This window comes from Dendrobates tinctorius, unplaced genomic scaffold, assembly GCF_039654945.1.
Source record: "Dendrobates tinctorius isolate UK_male_01 unplaced genomic scaffold, ASM3965494v1 ptg000046l, whole genome shotgun sequence".
NCBI lineage: Eukaryota > Metazoa > Chordata > Amphibia > Anura > Dendrobatidae > Dendrobates > Dendrobates tinctorius.
Window position 1 is genome coordinate 62,873,874 of NW_027361714.1, and position 25,416 is coordinate 62,899,289.

At 47.3% G+C, this 25,416-nt stretch overlaps 1 protein-coding gene across 1 annotated transcript in view; it reads right to left on the reverse strand.

Annotated features, from left to right (window-relative positions):
• Positions 1 to 25,416, reverse strand: part of RFX6 (regulatory factor X6) — a 272,259-nt gene that overhangs the window by 167,860 nt on the left and 78,983 nt on the right. The window contains exon 7 of the mRNA XM_073575949.1: positions 13,609 to 13,716. Within this exon, the coding sequence (XP_073432050.1) occupies positions 13,609 to 13,716 (108 nt within the window). The remainder of the gene's footprint in view (positions 1 to 13,608; positions 13,717 to 25,416) is intronic.

Genomic DNA, 25,416 nt, shown 5'->3' on the forward strand with positions numbered 1-25,416 from the left:
GGACATCGTCAATTCCCTCGGGAATGACAAGCAGGGAGATGATCTGATGGGAAGGAGACATGGATAAAGTAAAAGGGACGGTCTAATGGGTTATCTGCGATGGTAGTGTCAACCCATTTATCACCCGAATGGTCACTGGCTTGGCGAGCATAACTAGTGGAATTGCGTGCCGTCGGGCGAAGGTAGAAGACATGAAGTTGCCCTCCGCCCTGGAATCTATGCAAAGCTCTACCATATGGGTGGATGGGCCAATGTTAATTGTCCCCTTAAATGTCTGTTTAGAAGAAGGCGCCGCTGCGTGTAGTGAACCAGCTCCTAAGGACACTAAACGATGGCGTTCTTCCAAACGCCGAGAACATCTAGAGGCGAGATGTCCTGACTGACGGCAGATGTAACAAACCATGCGTGCATGAGCGGTCCGGGACTTAGAACCCACTCGCGACACCTCCATGGCCTCATGTGATTCGGATGCCTGGCCAGGAGATTCCAGAGGTTCGGTGAAGGTGGGAGCCAGCTGAAACCTCCGCTTAGCTTACACTGGGCTCGCTCCAACCCCCGCTCGTTAAAACGAAGGTCAATGCGAGTGGAAACTGCTATAAGCTCCTCCAGTGTGGTGGGAATCTCCCTGGTGGCCAGGGCATCCTTCACATGATCAGCCAGTCCCCTCCAAAAAAACGGAATGAGGACTTTATCCGGCCACTCCAGCTCAGATGCTAGAGTCCGGAAGTGGACGGCAAAATGGCTGACCATGGATGAACCCTGTGTAGATGTTAACAGTTGAAGTGCCGTATCGTGGATGATGCGAGGTCCCAAAAAGACGTGCTTCAGAGTGCTCAGAAACTGCGGAGCACTCTGCACCACACAATCGTTGCGCTCCCACAACGGCGTGGCCCACTCCAACGCTCTGTCCGACAAGAGGGATATTATGAATCCCACCTTGGCCCGCTCTGAGGGAAAACGTGCTGCCAGGAGCTCAAGGTGTATTGCACACTGGCTCACAAATCCCCTACAAGACTGGCTATCACCAGAAAACTTATCAGGCAGTGGGAGGCGGGATAATGCCGGAACAGGGATGGCAGTGGACAACGTAGCTGCAGCCACGCTAGCAGTCTGAGCAGCAACTGCGGTAACATCCACGGCTGTGGTTGTACGCTCGAGAGTCGGCAACCTACCCTCCAGCTGCTGGATGTATCGCTGCAATCGCTGTTCGTCCACCATTACTAACCAGACCCTGGCGCTAGTATAATGTTAGGGCTGGCGGAATGCACCAAATAATAAAATAATAGTAAGGTGCGTTCGCAGCCCGGGGTCCACCGTGCAGGGGTGGTAAACTGCTGCTTAGTAATGGCGGAAGTATAAAGCGGTGTACAGAAGGTAACATGTGGATTAACGTCACCCAGTGTGAACAGAAGCAAACTCTGTTAACTCACAGGACCACGCTACCGCAGAACATAAATGCCGGTGCCTGTTTAGCTCACAGAGCCGGGCCACGGAGCGCACATAAAGCGGTCACAAAACTCTTCCCCATGGACACGGGGTCAGAGTCCCTCTAGACCAGTGTTTCTCAACTCCAGTCCTCAAAACCCACCAACAGGTCATGTTTTCAGGATTTCCTTAGTATTGCACAGGTGACGCTGTTAATGCTTGAGCAGGTGATTAAATTATCACCTGTGCAATACTAAAGAAATCCTGAAAACTTGACCTGTTGGTGGATCTTGAGGCCTGCAGTTGAGAAACACTGCTCTAGACCTTCTGGGCGTGCGGCATCGCACCTGTGGACGCCACTATAGGTGCTGACTATGGAGTATCGAGCACCTGCACCGTGGCGTGCCGAGCCACCGGTGAACACTGATGCCTGTCTCAGACTCCGTCCTATCTACACCTAAGCCTGGGCGCTTAACAGGCTAGGCTGCACAACACATGCATACCAAGGGTGTGGGTTTCATAATGAGTCATTCACCAGAGACATTCTTACATGCATACAGCACTCACTCCTCATAGTCTATACTAGCGCATGGCCGAGCGGCCATGCAAACCTTTTATTGCAGCGTCCTTCCGGGACCTTCCTGACCTTTCAGATGGTCCAATCCGAGCTGGAGAAGGACCTGAGCATGTGACCTCTGATCTCCAATGAGAGATCGTCCCATGGGAATGCTCAGTGGACCGAAAGGAGGACTTAGTCCCTGGAGTAGCTCGCTGCTGACCATCATGCGTTGCTATAGCTGGACCAGAGGTGGCAGTAGCAACCAAGCCCACAGAGCTGGTCTGAGCAGAGCGCCTGGATCGACGAGTCTGCTGAGCAGGCTCCTCTGCTGCCAAAGGGGAATGGGAGACCGCTGAATGCAAGGCTTGGGATTCTTGCTGTGCAGTGGCAGGAACCCGATGTCTAGCACTTATTCCCGAGGTGGACAGGTCTACTAAAATGGAGAAGGTCCTTGTTGCGGAATTATTAAAAATATTCCCATCTGAAAACGCTGGGGCAGAGGTCACAGTTCCTTGGACAACCAAGGAGTACTAGCGAGAGAGACACAATTCCAATCCAGCAGAGGCAGGGGAACACTGTCAAAGTTCTGGGAGAGTTTTCTTTGTCATTCCCATTGCACAGGCCCTGAGGTGCGGGGTACTCTTACAAGGAGTGTAAAGTTTTGGAAGATGCTGAGGGAGTACCTTTGTGACTGTACCAACATCCTCCGTGATTCCTCTGTGCCTTATAATTACTGGATATCCAAGCTGGACACGTGGCATGAACTGGCTCTCTATGTCTTGGAGGTCCTGCCCTGCCGCTAGCGTTTTGTCAGAGCAGGTTTTTAGTGCCGCTGGTGGAATTATAATTGATAAGCGCATCCACCTGTCAACTGAAAAGGCTGACAGGCTGAATCTTAGAAAAATGATCAAGGGCAGGATTGGGCCAGACTTCTCAACACCACCGAATGATAGCAGCGTAACAAAAACTCAAATCCAGTGTCTTTTTTTGGGAGGTCTATTCCCTTGCACCTCTTCACACCCATACATGGGTATACACTTCCTGATTTGGCCTATTTGCTGTTGTCTGCCTCCTTGTCCTCATCCTCATCATACCACCACTATATCACCAGGGTGACTGTGGTCCGTGATGTAACATCAACATTATGTATTTAAAGGGTGTTTCTGATGCCCGTAAACAACATTTTTAGACTGCATGTTGATGTATACACCCAAGGGGGAAATGTTTGTCAGCCCATCCACTTACTGCATGGGCATTACAAGTATAGGAGACCCGCTCCTTTGTAATGGGAACAGATTTTTATGAGGCCCTCCTCCACGTCTCTTCCAAGAGGTATTGAGGTGCATCCAAATTTGGGGCAGGCCTTGCATTCACTGCATAGGCAAACAGTATGGGAGACCCACTTCTTAATAAACGGAACTGTAGGGGTTGGTCACCTTTAACAATGCAATTCTCCACTGCCGGTTCTTCAGCCTCACTGAAATTCTCCACTGCAGTTTCTTCAGCATCAACATTGCAAATCTCCACTGCAGTTTCTTCAGCCTCAAAACTGCAATATTCCAATGCAGGTTCTTCAGGCTCAACACTGCAATTCTCCAATGCAGGTTCTTCAGGTTCAACACTGCAATGCTCCACTGCTGTGGGTTCAGCCTCAACACTGCAATACTCCACTGCCGTGGGTTCAGCCTCACTGTAATGCTCCAATGCAGGTTCTTCAGCCTCAACATTGACATTCTCTAATGCAGGATCTTCAGGCTCAACACTGCAATGCTCCACCATCAGGTGTTCAGCCTCAACACTGCAATGCTCCAATGCAGGTTCTTCATGCTCAACACTGAAATGCTCCACTGCCACATGTTCAGCCTCAACACTGCAATGCTCCAATGCTGGGTCTTTAGCCTCAATACTGACATTCTCCAATGCAGGTTCTTCAGGCTCGATAGACACTGAAATGATCCACTGCTGGGTGTTCAGCCTCAACACTGCAATGCTCCACTGCCGTGTGTTCAGCCTCAACACTGCAATGCTCCACTGCCGGGTGTTCAGCCTCAACACTGCAATGCTCCACTGCCGGGTGTTCAGCCTCAACACTGCAAAGCTTCAATGCCGGGACTTCAGCCTCAACACTGACATTCTCCAATGCAGGTTTTTCATCCTCAACACTGCAATTCTCCACTGCCGGGTCTTCAGCCTCAACACTGACATTCTCCAATGCAGGTTCTCATGCTCAACTCTGAAATGCTCCACTGCCCCCTGTTCAGCTTCAACACTGCAATGCTTCAATACCGGGTCTTGAGCCTCAACACTGACATTTTCCAATTCAGGTTCTTCAGACTCGACACTGAAATGCTCCACTGCTGGGTGTTCAGTCCCAACAGTGCAATACTCCAGTACCGGGTGTTCTGCCTCAACACTGCAATGATTCAATGCCGGGACTTCAGCCTCAACACTGTTATTTACTGCATAGGCAAAGAGTATGGGGGGTACCAACTTCCTAATAATGGTAACTTTGTTTTCATGTGGCCATCCTGTACATCTATTCAAAGGGTTATTGGTGTGCGTCCAAATTTGGGGCAGGCCTTGCATTCACTTCATGGGCAAACAGTATGGGAGGACCAAATTACTAATAATGGGAACATTGCTTTCAGGTGGCTATCCAGTACCTCTGTTCAAAAGGTTATTGGAGTGTATCCAAATTTGGGGCAGGCCTTGCATTCAATGCATAGGCAAACAGTATAGAAGTACCAAATTCCTAATAATGGGAACATTGCTTTCAGGTGGCCCTCCTGTACATCTCTTCAAAGGGGTATTGGGATGTGTCCAAATTTTTTGCAGCTCTGCCACTCACTGCATAGGCTAAAAACAATATAAGAGACACACTGTTTAATAATTGGAACAACAAAGCATAGCCGGCTGATGGATCTCTAAGAGTAGTAAAGGCCGCCTGATGACTCTATAAAAATAGTCTTTGTGACTTTCAGAGTCCATTCTTCATAAGTGAAACAGGATGTGTCTGATGTGTCACACACACCACATGCCCAGCTAAGCTTGTAAAATGTTAAAATGACTTTTCACAGTGAAATCATTGTAGTACTCGCAGGTACGGGGGATGCAGTGACGAGGCGCGAGACGGTTTGAGCTTTAAGGTGTAACTTTTATATCTATAGATACCTTTGGGGCTGTCTTGAGCAACCGAACAAGTTAACAATACCTGCCCACGTAGGGGATCAATACAAGAAACACACGGTAATACGAACACGACTAACCCGGCAAAGTCCAGTCACTATAGGGCCGCGGTATGGCCGACTACGGGTCCTTAGTTATAAACGTGTCACTTATCCTCTCTGACGTCCGGCAGGGTCCTGAACGATGATGCTTCGGCGTTGCAGCCACTGGGCCCAGCCAACGAGGATCTGACGAAGACTTTGGGCGTTCCTGTGGACGGGCGAGGTGGGGGCACAACAGGCCCCGGAAGAGTTCCGCAAAGCGGCGCCCCCCGGTGGAGGCGGTGCAGTGCCACTTGGGGGCTGGAGAATGGAGGCTGCAGCCCCGAACGGTGCTGCAGGGACCGCGGTTGGCAGCGGACAGGCCGCAGCCGCGAACTGGAGTGAGGCTGACTGAGTCTACTGCCATGTCCCTACTTGGAGGGCCCACTGATATGGCTGGGCAGTCCTCTTCGTCATCTAGGTCCCAGACAATTGGTGGAGGGTCAGGGACCTGAGGAATAGGCTCGGGTCGCGTGGGGTCGGTGGATGCACATGAACGTAACATATAACGGTGCACGGTACGAGTGAGAGATACGCCGTCCTTCTCAGATTGTATTTCATACACAGGTCCATCGGGGCTTACTTGGTGCAACACTCATTAGGGGTTTTCCTCCCACTGTGGATCTAACTTGTTTTGGGGCCGCTGATCTAGGACGAGTACTCGATCTCCAGTTCGGAAGTCAGTGGGTGGAGACAGCGCTCCCCCCGGGTGCTCCAGGTCCTGAAGTTTTGTATGGACAATTCGGTGGAGGGTTTGTAGCCAGTGCCGATGGTTTCGGACTCATGATGATACTCCAGTCCAAGGTTGGGGTTCTTCCGGGTTTAATTCCACTTCCGTGATTCCTTTGCCTTCTCGTCCAAATAGCAGCGAGTAAGGGGTGTACCCGGTCACCCTATGCACCCGGTTGTTATAAACCCACACCAGCTCAGGGATATATTCAGGCCAGTGGGCCTTTTGGTCACTCTCCAGGGTGCGCAACATTTGGATTAATGTCCGATTAAATCGCTCGCAGGCTCCGTTTCCCTGCGGATGATAAGGCGTAGTTCTGGACTTGTCGATACCATAGAGTCGATGCAATTCTTCCATGACTTTTCCTAAGAAGCACGCTCCCTGGTCTGAGTGTATTCGTTGCGGGCAGCCGTATACTTGGATGAAGTTTTTACAAATTGCATAGAAGGCCGACTCCGCAGTTTGGTCTCGGGTGGGGGAGACCACGGCGAACTTAGTGAAATGATCCACCATCACAAGACAATGTTCATATCCCTGGTATGCGGGACCTATGGCTAAATAGTCCACCGTTAGGAGCTCAAGGGGAAACTGAAGTCACTATTGTTTGCACCGGGGCTCGTTGAGCGGTTGGTTTGGCGAGCTCACATGGGCGGCAGGTCCGGCAAACTTCTTCCATGGCAGCGTGCAGGCATGGATGGTAAACGATCTGCTGCAACCATTGCAAAGTCTTTTGAGCACCAAAGTGAGCCCCTTTTTCATGGGCTTCCCTAGCCAGTTCGGCTAGTAGGGCTCCGGGCACGACCACCTGCCAAGTTGTAGCAGACGTCATCCATGACACTGATTTACGGTACAATAGCCCTTTCTTGATGACAAATTTTTCCCATTGGCGCAACATCAACAACATGTCCTGAGTCAGAGTCTGTCTCTGTGAATCAATGGGCAGTTTGCCGGTGGTCACCCATCGGTTCAGGAGCCCAATTTCTCCATCTTCCTGCTGCTGTTGGATCCATTTGTCTCGTGGCTGTTCTGAATGGGATGCCTCCTGTGCGCCCGCTGTAATGACGGCGTGGGTGAGGGCGAACGGCGTCTCTTCCCCTTCCAATTCGTCGTCCTGACTTTTCCCTGGAGTTGTATGCCGAATTCTGGAGAGGGCGTCAGCATGTACATTTTCAGCCCCTCTTTTATAGATGCTCTTATAATTGAACTTGGCCATTCGAGCCACCCAACGTTGTTCCAGGACTCCCAATTTGGCATTTTCCAGAGGGGCCAGCGGGTTGTTGTCCGTCCGCACTACTACCTCGGAGCCCGCCAGGTACTCTGCGAACCGCTCCGTCATGGCCCACACTACCGCGAGGAGCTCGAGCGTAAAGGAGCTGTAATTGTCAGGGTTACGCTCGGAGTCAAGCAGCGATCGGCTAGCATAGGCAATCTCTTTCTCCCGACCATCCTGAACCTGTGACAACACAGCCCCTAATCCCTGGAGGCTCCCATCAGTGTGCAGTATGAACGGTTGCGAGAAATCCGCATACGCTAACATCGGGGCACCTGAGTGTGCAGCCTTAAGATCTTGAAACGCGTCTTCTTGCGGTTCCTGCCATTGAATTTTCTGTCCATTCGCCCCGGCAGGAGCCCCCTTTAGCAGGTCCTGCAGGGCTCGGGCTCGGCATGCAAAATTCTTCACGAACCGACGATAATAGCCAGCCAACCCCAGGAAGGCCCGCACGTCTTTCACCGTCTCGGGGGTAGGCCACCCATAGATGGCGGCAACCTTTCCCAGGGATGGCCGTACGCCCTCAGCCGAGACTACGTGCCCCAGATATTCGATTTGGGTGCGAAACAGGTGGCATTTCTGGGGCTTTACCTTCAACCCGTACTTCTGCAGCCGGCCGAGCACTTGCCCCAACCGCCGCAGGTGGTCCTCAAACGTGACGGAATAGATGATGACATCATCCAGGTATATCAGCGTGGCTTTGAAGTTGAGATCTCCCAGACACTGCTCCATCAACTGCTGGAAAGTTCCTGGGGCGTTGGCCAGCCCAAACGGCATTCGGTTGAATTCAAACAGTCCCATAGGGAGAATAAATGCTGTCTTGGCTCTGTCTTCCTCCGACATTGGCACCTGCCAATACCCACTGGCCAGGTCTAGAGTAGAGAAGTACGTTGCTTTTCCCAAGGCGGACAGAGACTCTTCTATGCAGAGCAGTGGATACGAGTCCTTAATGGTGCAAGCGTTCAGATTCCGATAGTCCACACAGAACCGGAGGGTACCATCCTTTTTGCGGACCGGCACGATGGGAGCCGCCCAGGGGCTCTGGCTTTCTCATATGACCCCTTTCCGGAGCATTTGCGCTAGTAGAGTTTTCACATCCTGATATAGCTGTATAGGGATTTGCCGATATCGTTCCCGGATTGGGGCCGTTCCTGCAGTGGAGATTCCATGTGTGATGGCCATGGTACACCCAAAATCATCCTCATGGCTAGCGAATACTTTGTAATACTGTCCAAGAAGGGTTTCTACCTGGAGAAGCTGGGCTGATGTCAGACCGGAGAGTTCGGCCCGCATTCTTTCCAGGATGATTCGACCTTTCTCCTGGGTCGAGGATTCGGCAGTCTGTATGGTTGTATGCCCTCCAATAGTATCGGGGCGCAGATCGGCAGGGCCACCACTGTCTGCCCGGGGGGGAAGCACGAGCGGAGGAGCCGCAGGCGCGATGACTTTGCCCAGCACCTCGCCCTCCTGGCAATCCTGGAGTACTCGCGCCTCCCGCACCAGCTGCTGGAAGACCTGCCCTTGGGCTGTGCAGAAACCCCACTGGTTCAGGGTCTCTTGCGTGGAGTCATTGAGGAGTAGATTGCCAAACTCCCACAGTACGTTCATGCCCAGGATAACTGGATGATGGTGGTTAGTTTCTCCTTGGGTCAGGACCACTCCCCGGTGGCCGAGGGATTTACCACACAGCGTCATTTGTAGCCATACCACTCCGGCGACAGGTACTGGAAGTTGGTTAGTGGCTACCACTCTTATCATGGATCCCCACTGGGGCCTTGCTGCTTCAGGGAAATGCTGCCGAAAATAAGTTGCCAGCATGGTCGTCACTTGCGATCCCGTGTCCACTAGGCACCATACGGCATGGCCCTTGACCTCTGCCCATACCACTGGACATTTTGCGACCAGATTTTCGGGACTTCCACCACCCCTCGTCGTGGCTTCTGGCTCCGAACGGCGTCCCCCCTGCCCGGAGACCTCTAGTTTAATGGCCATCGGGGTGGGCATCTTCCCACGCCGCGGACACTCTCGTGCGAAGTGGCCCGGCTCCCTGCACGCATAACACCGGGAGGGCAAGGTACAGCCACTCTGAGCATTGAAACCAGGCCGCCCAGTTGTGAACTCGGTTCTCCTTTTCACTTCGGCCAACTCACCTCTGATGTTCTTCAGCTCTTGTCTCATCTCTTCGATCCACTGGGGTTCTTCAACAGCGCTTACGGAAGCCTCCATGCCCCGGACCTTTTCCACAGGGACCGTCATTCCCTGCTCCTGCTCTCATACTCGTGCCCGACTCCCCACCTCAGAGAAGGCCATACGTGGGTTCACCCGGACCTGCTCCCGCAATGCCTGCTTAATTAACGGGTCTCAGAGTCCAGTCATTAACAGGTCACGTAAGGTAATGTCGATGGGTCCTACCCCTACACCGTCCTTCCATTCGATGGCCGTGTATAGCTCTTGGAGGACATTCATATACTGGGTGATGGTCTCCCCCTCTCCCTGCATTCGACTGAACAACCGAGTCCTCAACTCTCCCACATTGGTTGGATCCCAATGGGTCTCTTCCAGAATCCTCAAGACCCTAGCAAAGGTGTTACGGTGTCCTGGGGGCATCAACATTACTTAATTCCGGGCCTCCCCATCTAAGGCCATGAGAGCTACCTCGGCTTCTAAGTCAGGGGTCGTCGGATGCATGCGGAAGAGCCCTCGCATGCGCTCGGTCCAGCTCCACAGCATGGTATTAGAGCCCGAAAACCGTGGCAGGTTGCTTAGCATAGCCCCTAAAGAAATGCTGGACCGGGGGCCTCCATTACCTGTGCCACCTACGGCCCCACCTTTGTCGGGTGCGCCGCTGTCTGCGCTCGTAGACTGCATCCTGCCGACTATGCCAAATGTAGTACTCGCAGGTACGGGGGATGCAGTGACGAGGCGCGAGACAGTTTGAGCTTTAAGGTGTAACTGCCCACATAGGGGATCACTACAAGAAACACACGGTAATACGAACACGACTAACCCGGCAAAGGCTGGTCACTATAGGGCCGCGGTATGGCCGACTACGGGTCCTTAGTTATAAATGTGTCACTTATCCTCTCTGACGTCTGGCAGGGTCCTGAACAATGATGCTTTGGCGTTGCAGCCACTGGGCCCAGCCGACGAGGATCTGACGAAGACTTCGGGCGTTCCTGTGCCCAGGCGAGGTGGGGGCACAACAGGCCCCGGAAGAGTTCCGCAAGGCGGCGCCCCCCGGCGGAGGTTGTGCAGTGCCGCTTAGGGGCTGGAGAATGGAGGCCGCAGCCCCAAACGGTGCAGCTGGGACCGTGGCTGGCAGTGGACAGGCCGCAGCTGCGAACTGGAGTGAGGCGGCGTCGGCAGCGGGTGGCAGCAGGTAGGATGGAGTCGGGCGGTGGCTGCCGTGGGTGGGCCGAAGCCCTGGGGTGGAGTCGGGCGATGGCGGCCACTAGGAGCACAGCTGAACGGTTGGCGTCTCCCTCCTGGAAGGCTAGGTGCCGTCTCCCTTCTGCCTGTGGTGAGTCACAGTGTGGTCTCTCTGGTCGCTGCTCTTCCCTCTCTGCTCTGGCTCTGGCTTTTGCTCTGGCGCTTCCTGGCTTCCTTCCTCCACCTCTCCTGTTCTGCTGACTCACTGTGACTAGCGTTCTCCTCCCCTATTATATCGGCTCCTCCCCCACCCATCTGTCAGTCTCAACGGTCCGGCCCTGAGCTCTGTCCCCCGGAAACAACCTGCAGCGGAACCTAAATGACGGTCCCCTTGGTTACGGCCCGGACACTTGACGGGGGCCCCTTCTCCCACACTATTTGTCTTGGTTGAAAACAAAGCTAAAGTTGAAAAATGCATCGAAAACGCTATGTGTGAATGTAGCTCATGGTGTGGGGGAGCATTTTTGTTTTAGGGTATTTATTTTGCCTTATATACAAGTCATTACCCTGGAAAGGATGTTTCTTAACATATTTCACAGAAAATACATTTTGGTTTTGTATGTTTTATTGTGCGTCTGTAAAAGTGGCGTAAGACTCTGAAAACATTGTTCACAGCAGTAACCTGGGAGTCAGAAATGCTTCCAGGGGTCTTCCCCATGCTGTTCCCATGTCATTTGAGCACTGTTCCCATTGATTTCAGCAATTTTTAGTCCATCTGCAGACCGATGGGGGACACCTCGGCAGAAATGCTCGAGTTTTCCATAGACTTACATTGGGCTCGTTGCTCGGGTTGAGCACCCGAGCATTCCAATATGACCGACCCGAGCAACGAGCACCCAAGTGTTCGTCCATCACTAGCTGGTATTACTAATTTGCATAATAAAGCAGCAAAAAAGCAACATGTGGACAATCTAAGGCTGTGTGCCCACGATGCACTTTGGTGAATTTTTGAAGCTATATATTTTTGATGCTTGAAAAATGCAGCATCTTACAGCCTTATCAAAGTAGATGGGATTTATAGAAATCTCAGACCCACGGTGTTTTTTTTTACTTAGTGTAAACTGTCCTGAGAAGCATGCTTCAAATCCACAACATGTCAATTTCTCTTGCAGTATGCAGAGTTTTATGGGCAGATTTTTCCCATGCAAGTAGTTTAGATGCAAAAAATCCAGAAGTAAAAAACGCACATGACTTTTTAGTGTTTCTGGAGAGGATACACAACAAAAATGCATGTACTCTGCACACAACTTTATCAATAAAGTTCTGTCAAAGCCAAATACCAGGAAGTAAAGAAAGCAGCTTTGTTTATAACATGACATAATAACAGACAAAAATGCAGCAACATAAACACAAGAAAATGCTTGTAAAAAATGTAAAAAAAAACCCACAAGTGACCTAATTTACTTAACAGGTGCAGAAAATGTACAACGTCAAAAACTCAACAAACGTTCAATGTGGGAGCATCGCCTCAGAAAAAATTCTGGACACATCTATTGTTCGTATTCTCAAAGATAGACTGTGAAAATAATGTAGCTCAAATGTTCAATTATTCATATACTGTATGTTAAAAGCCATTCTCATTTCCCCTTTCTTATTCAGCAGACAGGGTTACCATTTTGTGCCATTCATCAGACAACCCAAGCCTTGTAAGGGTCCACTTTAGGATAAACTCCATGTCTAAAAACAAGTCATGCAGGTACAAGGTTTTTTTTTATTTTCCTATCATTAGAAGCAATCACTCTTAAAGGAAGATTGTCGCCTCTAAAACTCTAAGGAAGTAGCATACTGGCCACGGTGAGCTACATGGTGCAGAATGATTCCCATCCCATGCATGAGACCATGACAAAGATGTGCAGTACTGTCAGTGACCGGCTACTTCATCCTAAATGTGAGCGGGAGCGCTATCGAAAGTCCTTCCTTCCTGCTGCAGTTAGGCTGTATAACTAGCACTGTCCAAAACGGAGAACGACCCAAACAGTGAACTGATAGATGCAAAGTTGTGATAGTCCGGTTATATCTTTTTTTTCGTATATGTACCTACCTACTGTCAATGTAATGCCTTTATGTATCTGTACTTGTTCCTGCAATGCTCTGAATTTCCGCATAGTGGGACGATTAAAGGATTATCTTATCTTAAATGTTTTATATAGGGGTCAAAGCCCCTTAGAGTTTAGGGGTTTAAGGGGCTTTAGGTCACCCATGGCATGACTAACATCGATTGACAGCACTCGTGCAAGCACTCAGCACCTCAGCAGTCACACTGCAGGAGCCCAGTCATTCTTGGTATCAGTATGCTCACTGGTTCCTGTCTGCAGCACAGTATTAAGTGGCAGACAGGAGCCAAAAATCAGAGCACACACCAATGTCCTGCATGTGTATGTTTCTGTCCACTGTGCACTCTTATCATTGGTTCTTGTCAGTAGTACATTACCAAGCGGCAAAAGCAACCAAAAGCCAGAGAGTGCGCACTGACAGTCTGGCTCTTGTCTGCAACCGTCATTCAGCGCTATCTTGCAGACAGGAACCAATGAGGTAGAACACACACTGAAACTGAGCTAGGTTGGGTTCCGACACTAACAGTCACTGACTGAGTTCAGATATTGCTTTGCCAATGAAGATATGGTAAAGTGCTCAGTATGCAAGTTGAGGGAGGATAGAGGTGTACTCAGCTCTTGTCTTTCTGGAAACTAAACCACTAAAATCTTTACAATAGGTTTGATTTTTATAAGAGCTACTTACCTTTATAAGTCCTTTATGCTTTTTATATATTCAGTTGAATGGAACGGAGTTGCAGCGCACCACTGTGCTTAAAAAATATGCAACTATCTATCATCTAATCATTTTCTAAATTTGCAGTACATTTTGATTTTTAGGAAGACTATGCTGTAACATCTTTACAAGTTTAGAAATACAATTAACTCAATTCTACCTTTTCTTTGGACAATGATCCTTGAAAAACAAGATGTTGAGCACTAGGAAATTCTGGAAGAAGAGTCCCAGTCTTCGAATTAAGAGAATATTTCCTAGTGAAGCCACCCTGTGAACATCAAAATATACTTTATTCAATAAAATCACATGAAGCAACACAAATACATTAATTATGTATATTTTTGTAATGCTTATATGTATAGTGTTACTATTATTGTTAATAGTATAATAATGACATCATAATTTTGAGTTAATTATACTGTATATGCATTTTCAGAATGAAAAGAAAAATCTAGAAAACATATCTAGAGACTGAACTTTCAAGCTTGCCACATTATCAGCAAATGATGGACCAAGTATGACAGCATGAAACAGTAACAAATGGGCCCATAATATTTGTCATTGGGCTTATATAAACCTGGTATTTAATTACTTGATCAAACACCAAGGGAAAATAAAATACCTTTAAAAATTAGCTTTTAGTAGTTTGTTTAAAAGATCAAAAAAATAAAAAAAATGAAGGTGTTAGGGTTGGCGGACTGCACTTAATTAAAATAAATTATAAAGTGCAATCACAACCCAGGGTCCACCGTGAAGAAGTGACGGCTAAAACACTAGCAAACACGCTGCATTAAAACCACACAGAGGGAATGTAACGCAGAGTACCAAGCTCAGCTAAGCACCGAGCAGCACTGAAAATATAAATGCCAAGCTCATCTAACCCCCAAGAGGCAAAGAAAATATAAATGCTAAGCTCAGCTAACCCCTCTGAGCGGCTCTAAAAAATAAAAATACCAAGCTCAGCTAACCATCGAGTGGCACTGAAAAATGAGAAGTGTGCAATACCCTGCTAAACCGTCAGAGAATAAGCATTTGGGTTGAGCTTGTACTGCAACCACACAGGTGGAAAGGTAAAATGTACAGTACCTTTCTGAAGCTGAACAGTGCTAACCACAGAAAAGCATACAGATGGAGCGGTAAAGTATCCAACCACACACACCAAAACACAAATGATGCTAGCACCCCCGCATGTGTTGCTGGAAGTCTTTAATACACTAGGCTCCACAACAAACACTCACATCCAGATGGGGCGTCGCCCGTGGGCCAATCAGGAGTTGTACATCACCAGAGCAGTCAGCGTCCAAGCATCACGGACATGCTCAGTGAGATGATTTCTGGACTTAGACTCCAGAGGGTAGGGCTGCCTCTGTAAACCACTGGTTACCATAGACTTAGCTGGAGAGCCAGCAGTAACCACATGGACACTGCGAAGCAGTGCAAAATGCTGGGACTCACGTCTGTGCAAAGCAATAATCCCAGCGGCCAGACCCGAATGGGGAACCTCAGAGGCAGATAAGGCTTGGGATGTATCCCGTGCAGAAGAATCCCGGCACCCAACAGGTGTCAGGGATTTATTTGTCTATCGTGCGAACATATAAATCCCCTAAAACACAATTTTATTCAAATTACATTAAAAAGACACCTATCCCAGTGAATCAGTGGCCATTGCCACAAATAGAAAGGACCTAATCTGGGATGCTACATAGCCCTACAATAAGGCTTTCTGATACCTTCCTAGCCGTGGAGGTTTGAATAAAATTGTGTTTTAGGGGATTTATATGTTCGCACTGTTTTTTGATTCCCATGAGATATATATTTCATATGTTCAATATTTATTTGTCTATCCCACTCTCAGTTCCGGTTCAGAACTTGCAGCTCTCTGGTGCCCCCTTACCCTCAGGTCAGACAGGGAACTACACCTAGGATAAGTAGTCACCAGAAAGGCTGCCTTGCCGTGTACTGGCTATTGGGCACTCTGCAGTGGGGGCGGTATGTATATCCCCAGGCCAAAAGTACACACATAAACCTCTGTTCCATCACTGCCAGAGTCTCCCAAATCCCTAGAACACTTTGCTGCTACCAGCTCCTCATTTGACATGAAAACCAATATTGGGTCAGGAGCCCACCCACAAAATAGCGTAGCTTAGCACCGAGGATGTGGCGGTTCATTCATAGAGCAAGGAAAACGAAACTAGTAAATTTTATAGGTTTACTCCAGAAAATATAGGCAGTGTTTACAAAAATACAGAAGCTATTACAAAAGGAGACAGAATACAGTATAGTCAAAACAGTTACAAATAAAGGAGGATTAAAATAAGAACTTACTACATCTCAGGCATGGGTATGACATGTTGATGGGGGAGGGAAGTTCCCAAAGGCAAAGATTCAGTCCACAGCATGGATGGTAGACACCTATCTTCCCCAGGTCTGAACACACTTCTGATTGAGCATCTGAACTTTATACCTTTGCCCAAAAATAAAGGACTTCCCTCTTGCTGACCTCACAGGGTGGGCTGGATACGCCCCCTTTAGAAAGTTATTAAAAACTTCTACGGGCCTTAATTCAGGCTGGGGAGCTCACAGAGAGACGACAGGGGTATCATATGTTTTCTTACGAATTTCTCTTTCATTTAAGACCAAACATCATGTGTCTATGTATGACTGAGAGGCATATACCCTTTCCTCGGTATCTGGTGGGCCCACAAGCTGCAAAAATATGCTACGTGTAGCTTTAATCATGCCAATCCCAAAAATATAGATTTCCTGCCTCTGTGCTTATTGTGTGCTATTAAATTTGGTCTGAAATAAACAAAGGAACATTGGCGGGAAGAACTGGTTTTAACTTGTCATGCGTATTGGCTGGCTGCTGTGAGGAAGGGAGGGAGGGAAGAAGGGGATAGCATTACACAAGCAGACTGAGGGGGCTGGCAGCTGTGAGGGGGATGTTTCTGAGCTGTGCCTGCACATGGGGCTTCATGTTTACACTGCATAAACCTAATAGGTGTGGGATAGCATGTAATTCACAAACCGAGGGGATGCAGCAGGCAGCCCTGGATGGATGTTTAGGCTATTTACACCATAACTCATTTTCCTGACAGAAGGTGCAAAAAAATGTGCAAAAAATTTGCAAACAAGTGGGGGTTCAAAGAAAGCAGTATAATAACTTACCAGGGACTAATCTCTCCCTAGAGAAGCCCTGTAAAATAGCCCTACCTGCCAGTGGAGGTTGGCACCCTAGTTGTAGACATGATGGTGCCCCAGCTCAGTGTCGGTAGCCTTAGAAAAACCTATTGCACCCCCCATATACTAAACACTAAGATTACGGAGCACTGCAGTACTTTACTCAAAAGTATGCCTGCGCCGGAGCTGAGGAAGAAGTAAGAAGGAGGACAGCATCGTATGAAGATGGGAGGTGCCGGACTGCGACACCCATCGGGCTGGACCCTCAGATGAGTACAATCTAACTCGTTTTTCTTATCTTTAAGGTCACATTGGGGGCTTATCTACAGCATTACAGAATGCTGTAGATAAGCCACTGATGGCAGTTCCGGCAGCTGATAGGGATAAAATGGGGCGACAGACTCCCTTTAAAGAAGTCTGTGTCATTCTTTCAATTAAAGGACTTTATTCTGGTGGTGATTTTTTTATACAATAAGACTATGGGTTTATTAATGGAGGCGCCTTATAGACGCTTCTCCATTACTGAACTCTGGGCTTGATTTCCCCTGACAATATAGAGGTGACATCAACCTCACAAATATGAACCCCACTTTCCACTTGCCCTGGAGGCGTGGCAAGAGCCAGGCAAAGCATCAGTTTTGGCCTATCTAATAGATACACCTTTTGTGGGTTGCTCTTTTTTTGGCTGAGGGGGCAATATCCATGGCTCTAGTCCTTACAAGTCTGAGAATAGCAGCCCCCATCTCCAGCTGTCAAAAATGTGGGGGACCCCTTGCTATTTTTTAAAAATATTTAAATAATTAAAACATGCAACATGGGTGTTAGGCATCGGATTCCTGCGGCTACACAGCAGGAGTCAAGAGCCTCACATACTGTACTAATTTGCAGCAAGTTACTCCTGAGGCTAAGTCCCTCTGCCGCTCCTCAGAGCATGCTCATGAGACGATCTCCCATTGGAGGTCGGGAGTCACGTGCTCAGGTCCTTCTCCTGATCTGATTGGTCCATCTCAGAGATCTGGACGGTCCCGGCAGTGCACGGCTATAAAAGGGCCGCATGGCCGTTCGGCCATGCGCTAATACGGGCTATTCTTGCTAGATGTGTGAATGGTGATGGATGTATGATTCTGGTGACTGACTCATTAAGATTCCCCTACCTCTGATATTACGTATGTGGATAGCGAACTATAGCTTGAGTCCGCACCAGTCAGTAGCAAGCCATAGGCCACTGTGCACACCGCACCTCTACATTAGCATCCAGTGGTGTCACATCTCTCAAGGCACCATTGCTTAGCGGCTGTGTCTGCCGCCACGCTGCATGTAGCAGCACTTACCGGCGTCCGCAGCAGCGACGCCGCATGCACGGTAGGTCTAGACGGACACCATCCCCTGTCTTGGAACCGTGTCCTGTGACCAGATACTGTGCGTGCAATTTTACTGAGTCCGGTGAAGTCTAACTGGCTCAGTGTATACTTGTATGTTTTTGTTACAGCGCCTCTGTGAGTTTAACAGAGTCCGTTCCGCGCTCATCGGGTGACGTTGAACCCGAGCGCATTATACCACCATATATCCCGTCTTCCATTATTTAGCAGCGGTTTTAACAGCTACTGCACGGTGGACCTCGAGCGGCGAACGTACTTTATTATTTATTTATTTAGTGTGTTCCGCCGTTCCTAGCATAATATTAGCGCAAGGGTCTGGCTAATAATGGCTGACATGCAGCAGCTTCAGTGGTACATTCAGCAACTGGAGGGCAAGTTGGCTACTGTCGAGAGTGCCGCCTCCGCTGCGAAGTTTACTGAGGCTGCTGCTCAGGCAGTCGCAGAGGCTGTCTCACGTGCGTCCACGTCCACGCCTGCTCCGACAGTTACCCGCCTCCCGTTGCCTGATAAATTTTCTGGTGATAGCGCCTCCTGTAGGGATTTCGTGAGCCAGTGCTCTATTCAGCTTGAGTTACTGGCCGCACGTTTCGCTACAGAATGGGCTAAGGTGGGGTTCCTTGTTTCCCTTTTGTCGGGTAGGGCTTTGGAGTGGGCCACGCCACTGTGGGAACGTGGTGACCCAGAAGTTCGGACCACTACTCAGTTCTTAACGTCTCTAAAGCAGGTCTTTTTGGGCCCACAGCTCACTCACGATACCTCTCTCCAGTTACTTGTGCTTACGCAGGGAACTCAGTCGGTCAGTCAGTATGCCATTCGTTTCCGTACACTGGCTTCCGAGCTTGAGTGGCCTGATAGAGCACTCATCCCTGTGTTCTGGAGAGGGTTGGCTGAGCATGTCAAAGATGCCTTATCCACCAGGGAGGTTCCCATCAGCCTGGAAGAGTTGATAGTGATCTCCACCCGTATAGACCTCCATCTTACGGAGCGCGGGCTGGAGCATACTCAATCAAGACAGAAGTTTAGGTCGACTCCTGGCTTCTCCGAATTGCTGGATCCTCCTGATCTGGAGGTTTTACCTCCTAAACCCATGGACGTGTCCCGTACTGGTCCGAAACCACTTCCGGCACAGGGTCCCACTTGTTGCTGCCTGTGTCGACAGTCGGACTACCTGGCTAATAGGTGTCCGCAGCGGTCGAAAAAACGTTCACCTCCGGTGGCAGTTGGTGGAGATCTACCTAATATGAAAACGTTCTCCTCCAAACCAGTATTCCGAGGGACGTTAGATAGCGGGCCTTCCTCCTCTTAGGTAGAGGTCACAGTGGACTCTGGGGCAGAGGGAAACTTTATGTCTTCAGCGTTTTCCCAAAAGCACGCCATTCCACTGGTGCCACTTCCTCACCCCGTGACCGTTAGGGTGGTTAACGAATCTACCTTACCTTCTCAGATTACCCATCAGACAGCAGCCCAGTCAGTGGCAAGCCATAGGCCACTGTGCACACCACACCTCTGCACTAGCATCCGGTGGTGTCATGTCTCTCAAGGCACCATCGCTTAGCGGCTGTGTCTGCCGTCACGCTGCATGTAGCAGCACTTACCGGCGTCCGCAGCAGCGACACCGCACGAATGGTAGGTCTAGACATACACCGTCCCTTGTCTTGGAACCATGTCCTGTGACCAGATACCGTGCGTGCAATTTCACTGAGTCCAGTGAAGTCTAACTGGCTCAGTGTATACTTGTATGTTTTTGTTACAGCACCTCTGCGAGTTTAACAGAGTCCGCTCCACGCTCATTGGGTGACGTTGAACCCGAGCGCATTATACCGCCACATAGCGCGTCTGCCATTGTTGGGCAGCGGTTTTAACAGCTACTGCAAAGTGGACCCTGAGCGGTGAAAGCACTTTATTATTTATTTATTTAGTGCATTCCGCCGTTCCTAACAATGGGGACCCCTCTGTTTTTAATAATCAGCCTTGCTAATGCTGATAGCTGAGGAATGCCACCTGCAGCTGCCAGTTTTGCCTTTCTAGTTATCCAAAATACAGGGGAACCTACGTTATTTTTTTAAAAAAATTTTCCAGCTCTTTGTTTTCCCTTGGCTGGTTATTAAAATAAGGGGACCCCATGTCATTTTTTTCATTTATTTATTGATAAGTACAGTAAAATTATTATGAATTATGTGTGGACAGGTGAGGATTACTTTGAATTTTGATTTTTATGTTAAAAGGAAAAATAAGGTTTTTTGGGGGGAGTGTTTTGTTCAATTAAATGATTTTTTCTCTGTGCTTTTTTTACTTTTGACTATGAGGTTAGTAATGGGGGTGTCTGATAGAGTGGAGACGCACCATGTTAACCAGCCAAGCTAAAGCAGACAGTGGTGGGTTGCAACCCTCAGCTGTCTGCTTTCCCTTAGCTAGTTTATAAATACAGTCATATGTTAAAGTTTGGGCACCCCTATTAATGTTAACCTTTTTTCTTTATAACAATTTTGGTTTTTGCAACAGCTATTTCAGTTTCATATATCTAATAACTGATGGACTGATTGCACCAGTCAAATTTTGTTAAAATGCAAATTGCACATTTTCTGTTAGTACAATAAACCTCATTTGAATCCAGAAATATAACTGAGTCCATCAGTTATTAGATATATGAAACTGAAATAGTTGTTGCAAAAAACAAAATTGTTATAAAGAAAAAAGGTTAACATTAATAGGGGTGCCCAAACTTTAACATATGACTGTATAGGGCAACACCCCAGGCCGTTTAATTAATTTAAATAAGTTTTTTTAAAAAGTGTGGGTTACCACCATTTTTAAAACAAGCCAAGGAAACGCAGACAGCTGGGAGTGATAGCCAACTACCTGCTTTCCCTTAGCTGGTTATTAAAAATAGAGGGGAACTAAAGCCATTTTTTAAATGAATTTATTAACTAATAAGTAAGCAAAAAAAAAAAATAAGTGGGGTCCCTCCTATTTTTATCCCTTTCATCCAGAAGCCTCTATTCACCTTCCTGACCAAACCAATTTTTTCAATTTTGACAAGTGTCAATTTATAAGACAATAACTCTGAAATGTTTAAACTGATCACACCATGCCCCACATGCTTTTCTCATGAGAAATTTTTCTTCATCATAGTGGTAAAATTTGTTAGAAACGACTTTATTTGTGAAAATTTAAAAAATTTGGCAAAAATGTAGCAATTTTCAAAATTGTAATTTTTATGCGCTTAAATCAGAGTTATGTCACACAAAATAGTTAATAAAAACATTTACCACATGTCTTCTTGACATCAGCACAATGTTTGAAACTTTTTTTGTTAGTAAGTTAGAAAGGTTAAAGTTGACCAGCGATTTATAATTTTTATAGCAAAATTTGCAAAATCATTTTTTATGGACCACATCTTATTTGAAGTCACTTTGAGGAGTGTATGTGACAAAAAATACCCAAATTTGACACCATTTTAAAAACTGAACTCCTCAAGGTGTTCAAAATCACATTCAAGAAGTTTATTAATTCTTCAGGCGCTTCACAAGAATTAATGGTATGTGTAAAAAAAAGAACATTAAAATTTTTTTCACAAAAATGTTACTTTAGACACCAATTTTTGCATTTTCACAAAGGTAACAGGAGAAAATGTATCCTAAAATATATTGTTCAATTTCCTTTGAGCATGCCATATGGGGGAAAACTACTGTTGCACATATGGCAGGGCACGATAGGGAAGGAGCGCAATTTGACTCTTTGAATGCAAAATTTGGTGGAATGACTTGCAGACGCCATGTCGTGTTTGGAGTGCCCCTGATGTGTCTAAAGAGTGGAAAGCTCCCACAAGTGACCCAATTTTGTAAGCTAGACCCCCTCAAGGAACTTATCTATATGTGTGATGAGAACCTTAAACCATTAGGTGCTTCGCAGAGGTTTTTAACGTTGAACCATGAAAATTAAAAAAAAAGTTTTTCTTCAAAAATGTTTTTTAATCACAATTTTTTTTATTTTCACAAGGGTAACAGGCAAAAATGCACAATATAATTTGTTGCGCAATTTTTTCTGAGTACACCGATACCCAATATGCTGTGGAAAAGTATTGTTTGGGTCTGGTGGGCTAACCCAGAACAATACCCGAAGCAGGATCCTGTCCAGTTTATTGGGAATTCCCAACATCCATTATTTGCCATGCTGTCATATGCAACGTCTGGCTCTGATTAGCGATATTAATGCCAGTCAGGACTGTATTCCATTGCTGTCAGATGACATTGTGATCCAGCAGCTGTGACCAGAGGTAAAAAATTTACCTCCGCTCACAAGCGTCAGCTGATGAGACTGCTATTCCCATAAACCTATGCCTGCTGTCGATGACAACAGTGAGAGCAGGCAGCAGTTGATGGGAGTATTCATAAGCTGGCGCTTGTGCTATAAATGATTAATTTAAAAAATAGCATGCGTTCCCCTCTACTTTTAATAACCAGCATGTCAAAACTGACAGCTGTGGGCTGTAACCCTGAGCTGTCAGCTTTATTATGACTTGTTATCAAGAACAGAGGGTCCCTATGTCATTTTCTTTAATTATTTAATGAAAATATTTTAAAATGGTCCCCCCATTTTTGGCACCCAGCCAAGCTAAAGCAGACAGCTCAAGGCTGGTATTCTTATTCTGGCACTTTGCTCGGCTCTTTCACCTGTGGCAGTGGCAAGTGAGGCTAACATTTGTAGGGTTGATATCACCTTTTATTGTCAGGTGACATCAAGCCCATGCCTAATATGAGTACTTTTTTAATTATTTTTTTACATAAATGCATTGATTGAAATTACATATTTTTCTTTTTTTGTTCTATATTTTGTAATTAAAAAAGCATTTTTACAATTTTTAATAACTACTTTTTACTCTTTTACATTGTCCCAGGTTGGGACTTCAACTTTCTAGTGCCTGATTGCTGATCTAATACTCTGCAATGCTTATGCATTGCAGGGCATTAGATCTTCATCTCACAGGAAGGAAGGAGGCATGTCAGCTCATGCTATGAGTAGGAGCTTACAGGCCACTGTCCCTGGGTGACCCCACGGCCATCTTTCATCTCAGGGTCACGATGGAAACCTTCGGAACAATGCAATCACAATCATGTTGTGCCGATGGGAGCAGAGAGGGAGCTCTCTCCTTCCATGATGCCCCTCAATGTTGCTGTCACTGCTGACAGTGGCACCAGAGGGGTTAAATGCCAAGGATCGGTGCTAGCACAGATCATGGGCATTGCTGCAGGGTTTCAGCTCTCATACGGCGCTGACACCTGCGTAAGCGTGAGCCCGGGCAATCGTCACACCATATATACAGTAGTTTGAAGAAAGCATGTCCCACAGCACCTTATGTATATGGCGCATGTTGTGAAGGGAGTAATAATCAACGAAAGGAAAGCAGACATCTGTGAGGTGGTGTTAATATTCTAGGAAGAGGCCAATATCCATAAAGCTTCCCAGCCTATTAATAGCAGCTGGTTATTAAACTGTGAGAATGACCCAAAAAATGACACAGGTTCCCCTCTAAATTTATTAACCAGCAAAGGCTAAACAGACAGCTGAGGGCTGATATTAGTAGACTGGGAAGGGGCTATGGATATTGGACCCTCCCAGACTAAAATCATCAGTTTTATGCCTGCTGATATGAAGCCCAGAGTTTAGTAATGGAGAGACATCTACTGTATAAGACATCCCCATTACTAACCCTGTAATCAAAAATAATAAAGACACAAGCAGAAAAAAAGTATTTTATTTGATCAAAACACTCCCAACACTTTTTTACCCATTTATTAATGTAAAAATAAAAATTCAACAATTCAAAGTTATACTCGCCTTTCTGTCGATAAACTTTAATGCTGATGTCCCATGCGGGGTCAAATGTTACCACTCTGCCCGTCAACCAGCTTGCACTGAGCCGAGTGTGAGAACGCGCCTGCATATTACTAGTGGCGATGTTATTAAGGTTACCGCTGGTCACACACAGAGGCATTCTCACTCTCAGATCTAGCAGAGGTGTAGCTTGTTGTGGGACATATGGATTATCATTGGAAAGGTGGGTATAACTTTGATTTTTTATTTTTACATTAATAAATGGATAAAAGATGGTCGGGAGTGTTCATTTCAATCAAACGATTTGTGTCTGTGTGTGTCTTTATTAAATTTGACAACGGGGTTAGTAATGATGGTGTATGATAGACACCTTCCCATTACTAATTCCTAGGCTTGCTGTCAGTGGACATAAAACAGCTGACATCAACCCCCAAACTATTTTCCCACTTGCTGCATCAGGGCAAGTGGGAAGAGCTGAGCAAAGCTCCAGAACTGGCACATCTATCTGGTTTCCGCCCCATCACTCCAATGAACCAGCCCTGACCAAAATTACTAGCCACCTACTTACAGCCAAATCAAATGGACAATACTCTATACTCCTGCTTCTAGACCTGTCCTCTGCATTCAACACAGTTGACCACTGCCTCCTACTACAGATCCTCTCCTCCTTTGGCATCAAAGACCTCGCCCTATCCTGGATCTCCTTATACCTTTCCAACCGCACATTCAGCATCTCCCACTCCCACACTACCTCCTCATCCCACCCTCTCTCTGTTTGAGTCCCCCAAGGCTCTGTTCTAGGACCCCTACTCTTCTCAATTTATACCCTTGGCCTAGGTCAACTCATAAAGTCGATGGATTCCAGTACCACCTTTATGCTGATCACACTCTGATCTACCTCTCTGGCCCAGACGTCAACTCTCTGCTGTCCAGAATCCCGGAGTGTCTATCAGCCATATCCTCCTTCTTCTCCTCTCGCTTCCTCAAGCTCAAAGTGGACAAATCTGAACTCATCATTTTTCCTCCATCTCACAGATCTTCCTTACCTCACCTATCTATCACAATTAATGACATCACATTTTCCCCAGCACCGTAGTCCGCTGCCTTGGAGTAACCCTTGACCCAGCTCTGTCCTTCAAACCGCACATCAAAGCTCTTTCTACCTCCTGTTGCCTCCAGCCCAAAAATATTTCCAGAATCTGTCCTTTCCTCAACCCTCAATCTACTAAAATGCTTGTGCATGCCCTCATCATCTCCCGCCTCGACTACTGCAACATCCTTTTCTGTGGTCTCCCGGCTAACACCCTCGCATCTCTCCAGTCCATCCTTAACTCTGCTGCCCGACTAATTCATATTTCTCCTCGCTCCTCCTCTGCTTCTTTCCTCTGCAAATCTCTTCACTGGCTCCAATTCCCTCAGCTTATCCAGCTCAAATGACTAATACTGACCTACAAGGCCATCTATAACCTGTCTCTCCCATATGTCTCTAAACTAATCTCCTGATACCTTCCCTCACGTAATCTCCGGTCATCCCAAGACCTCCTTTTTTCCTCCACACTTATTCACCCAACCGC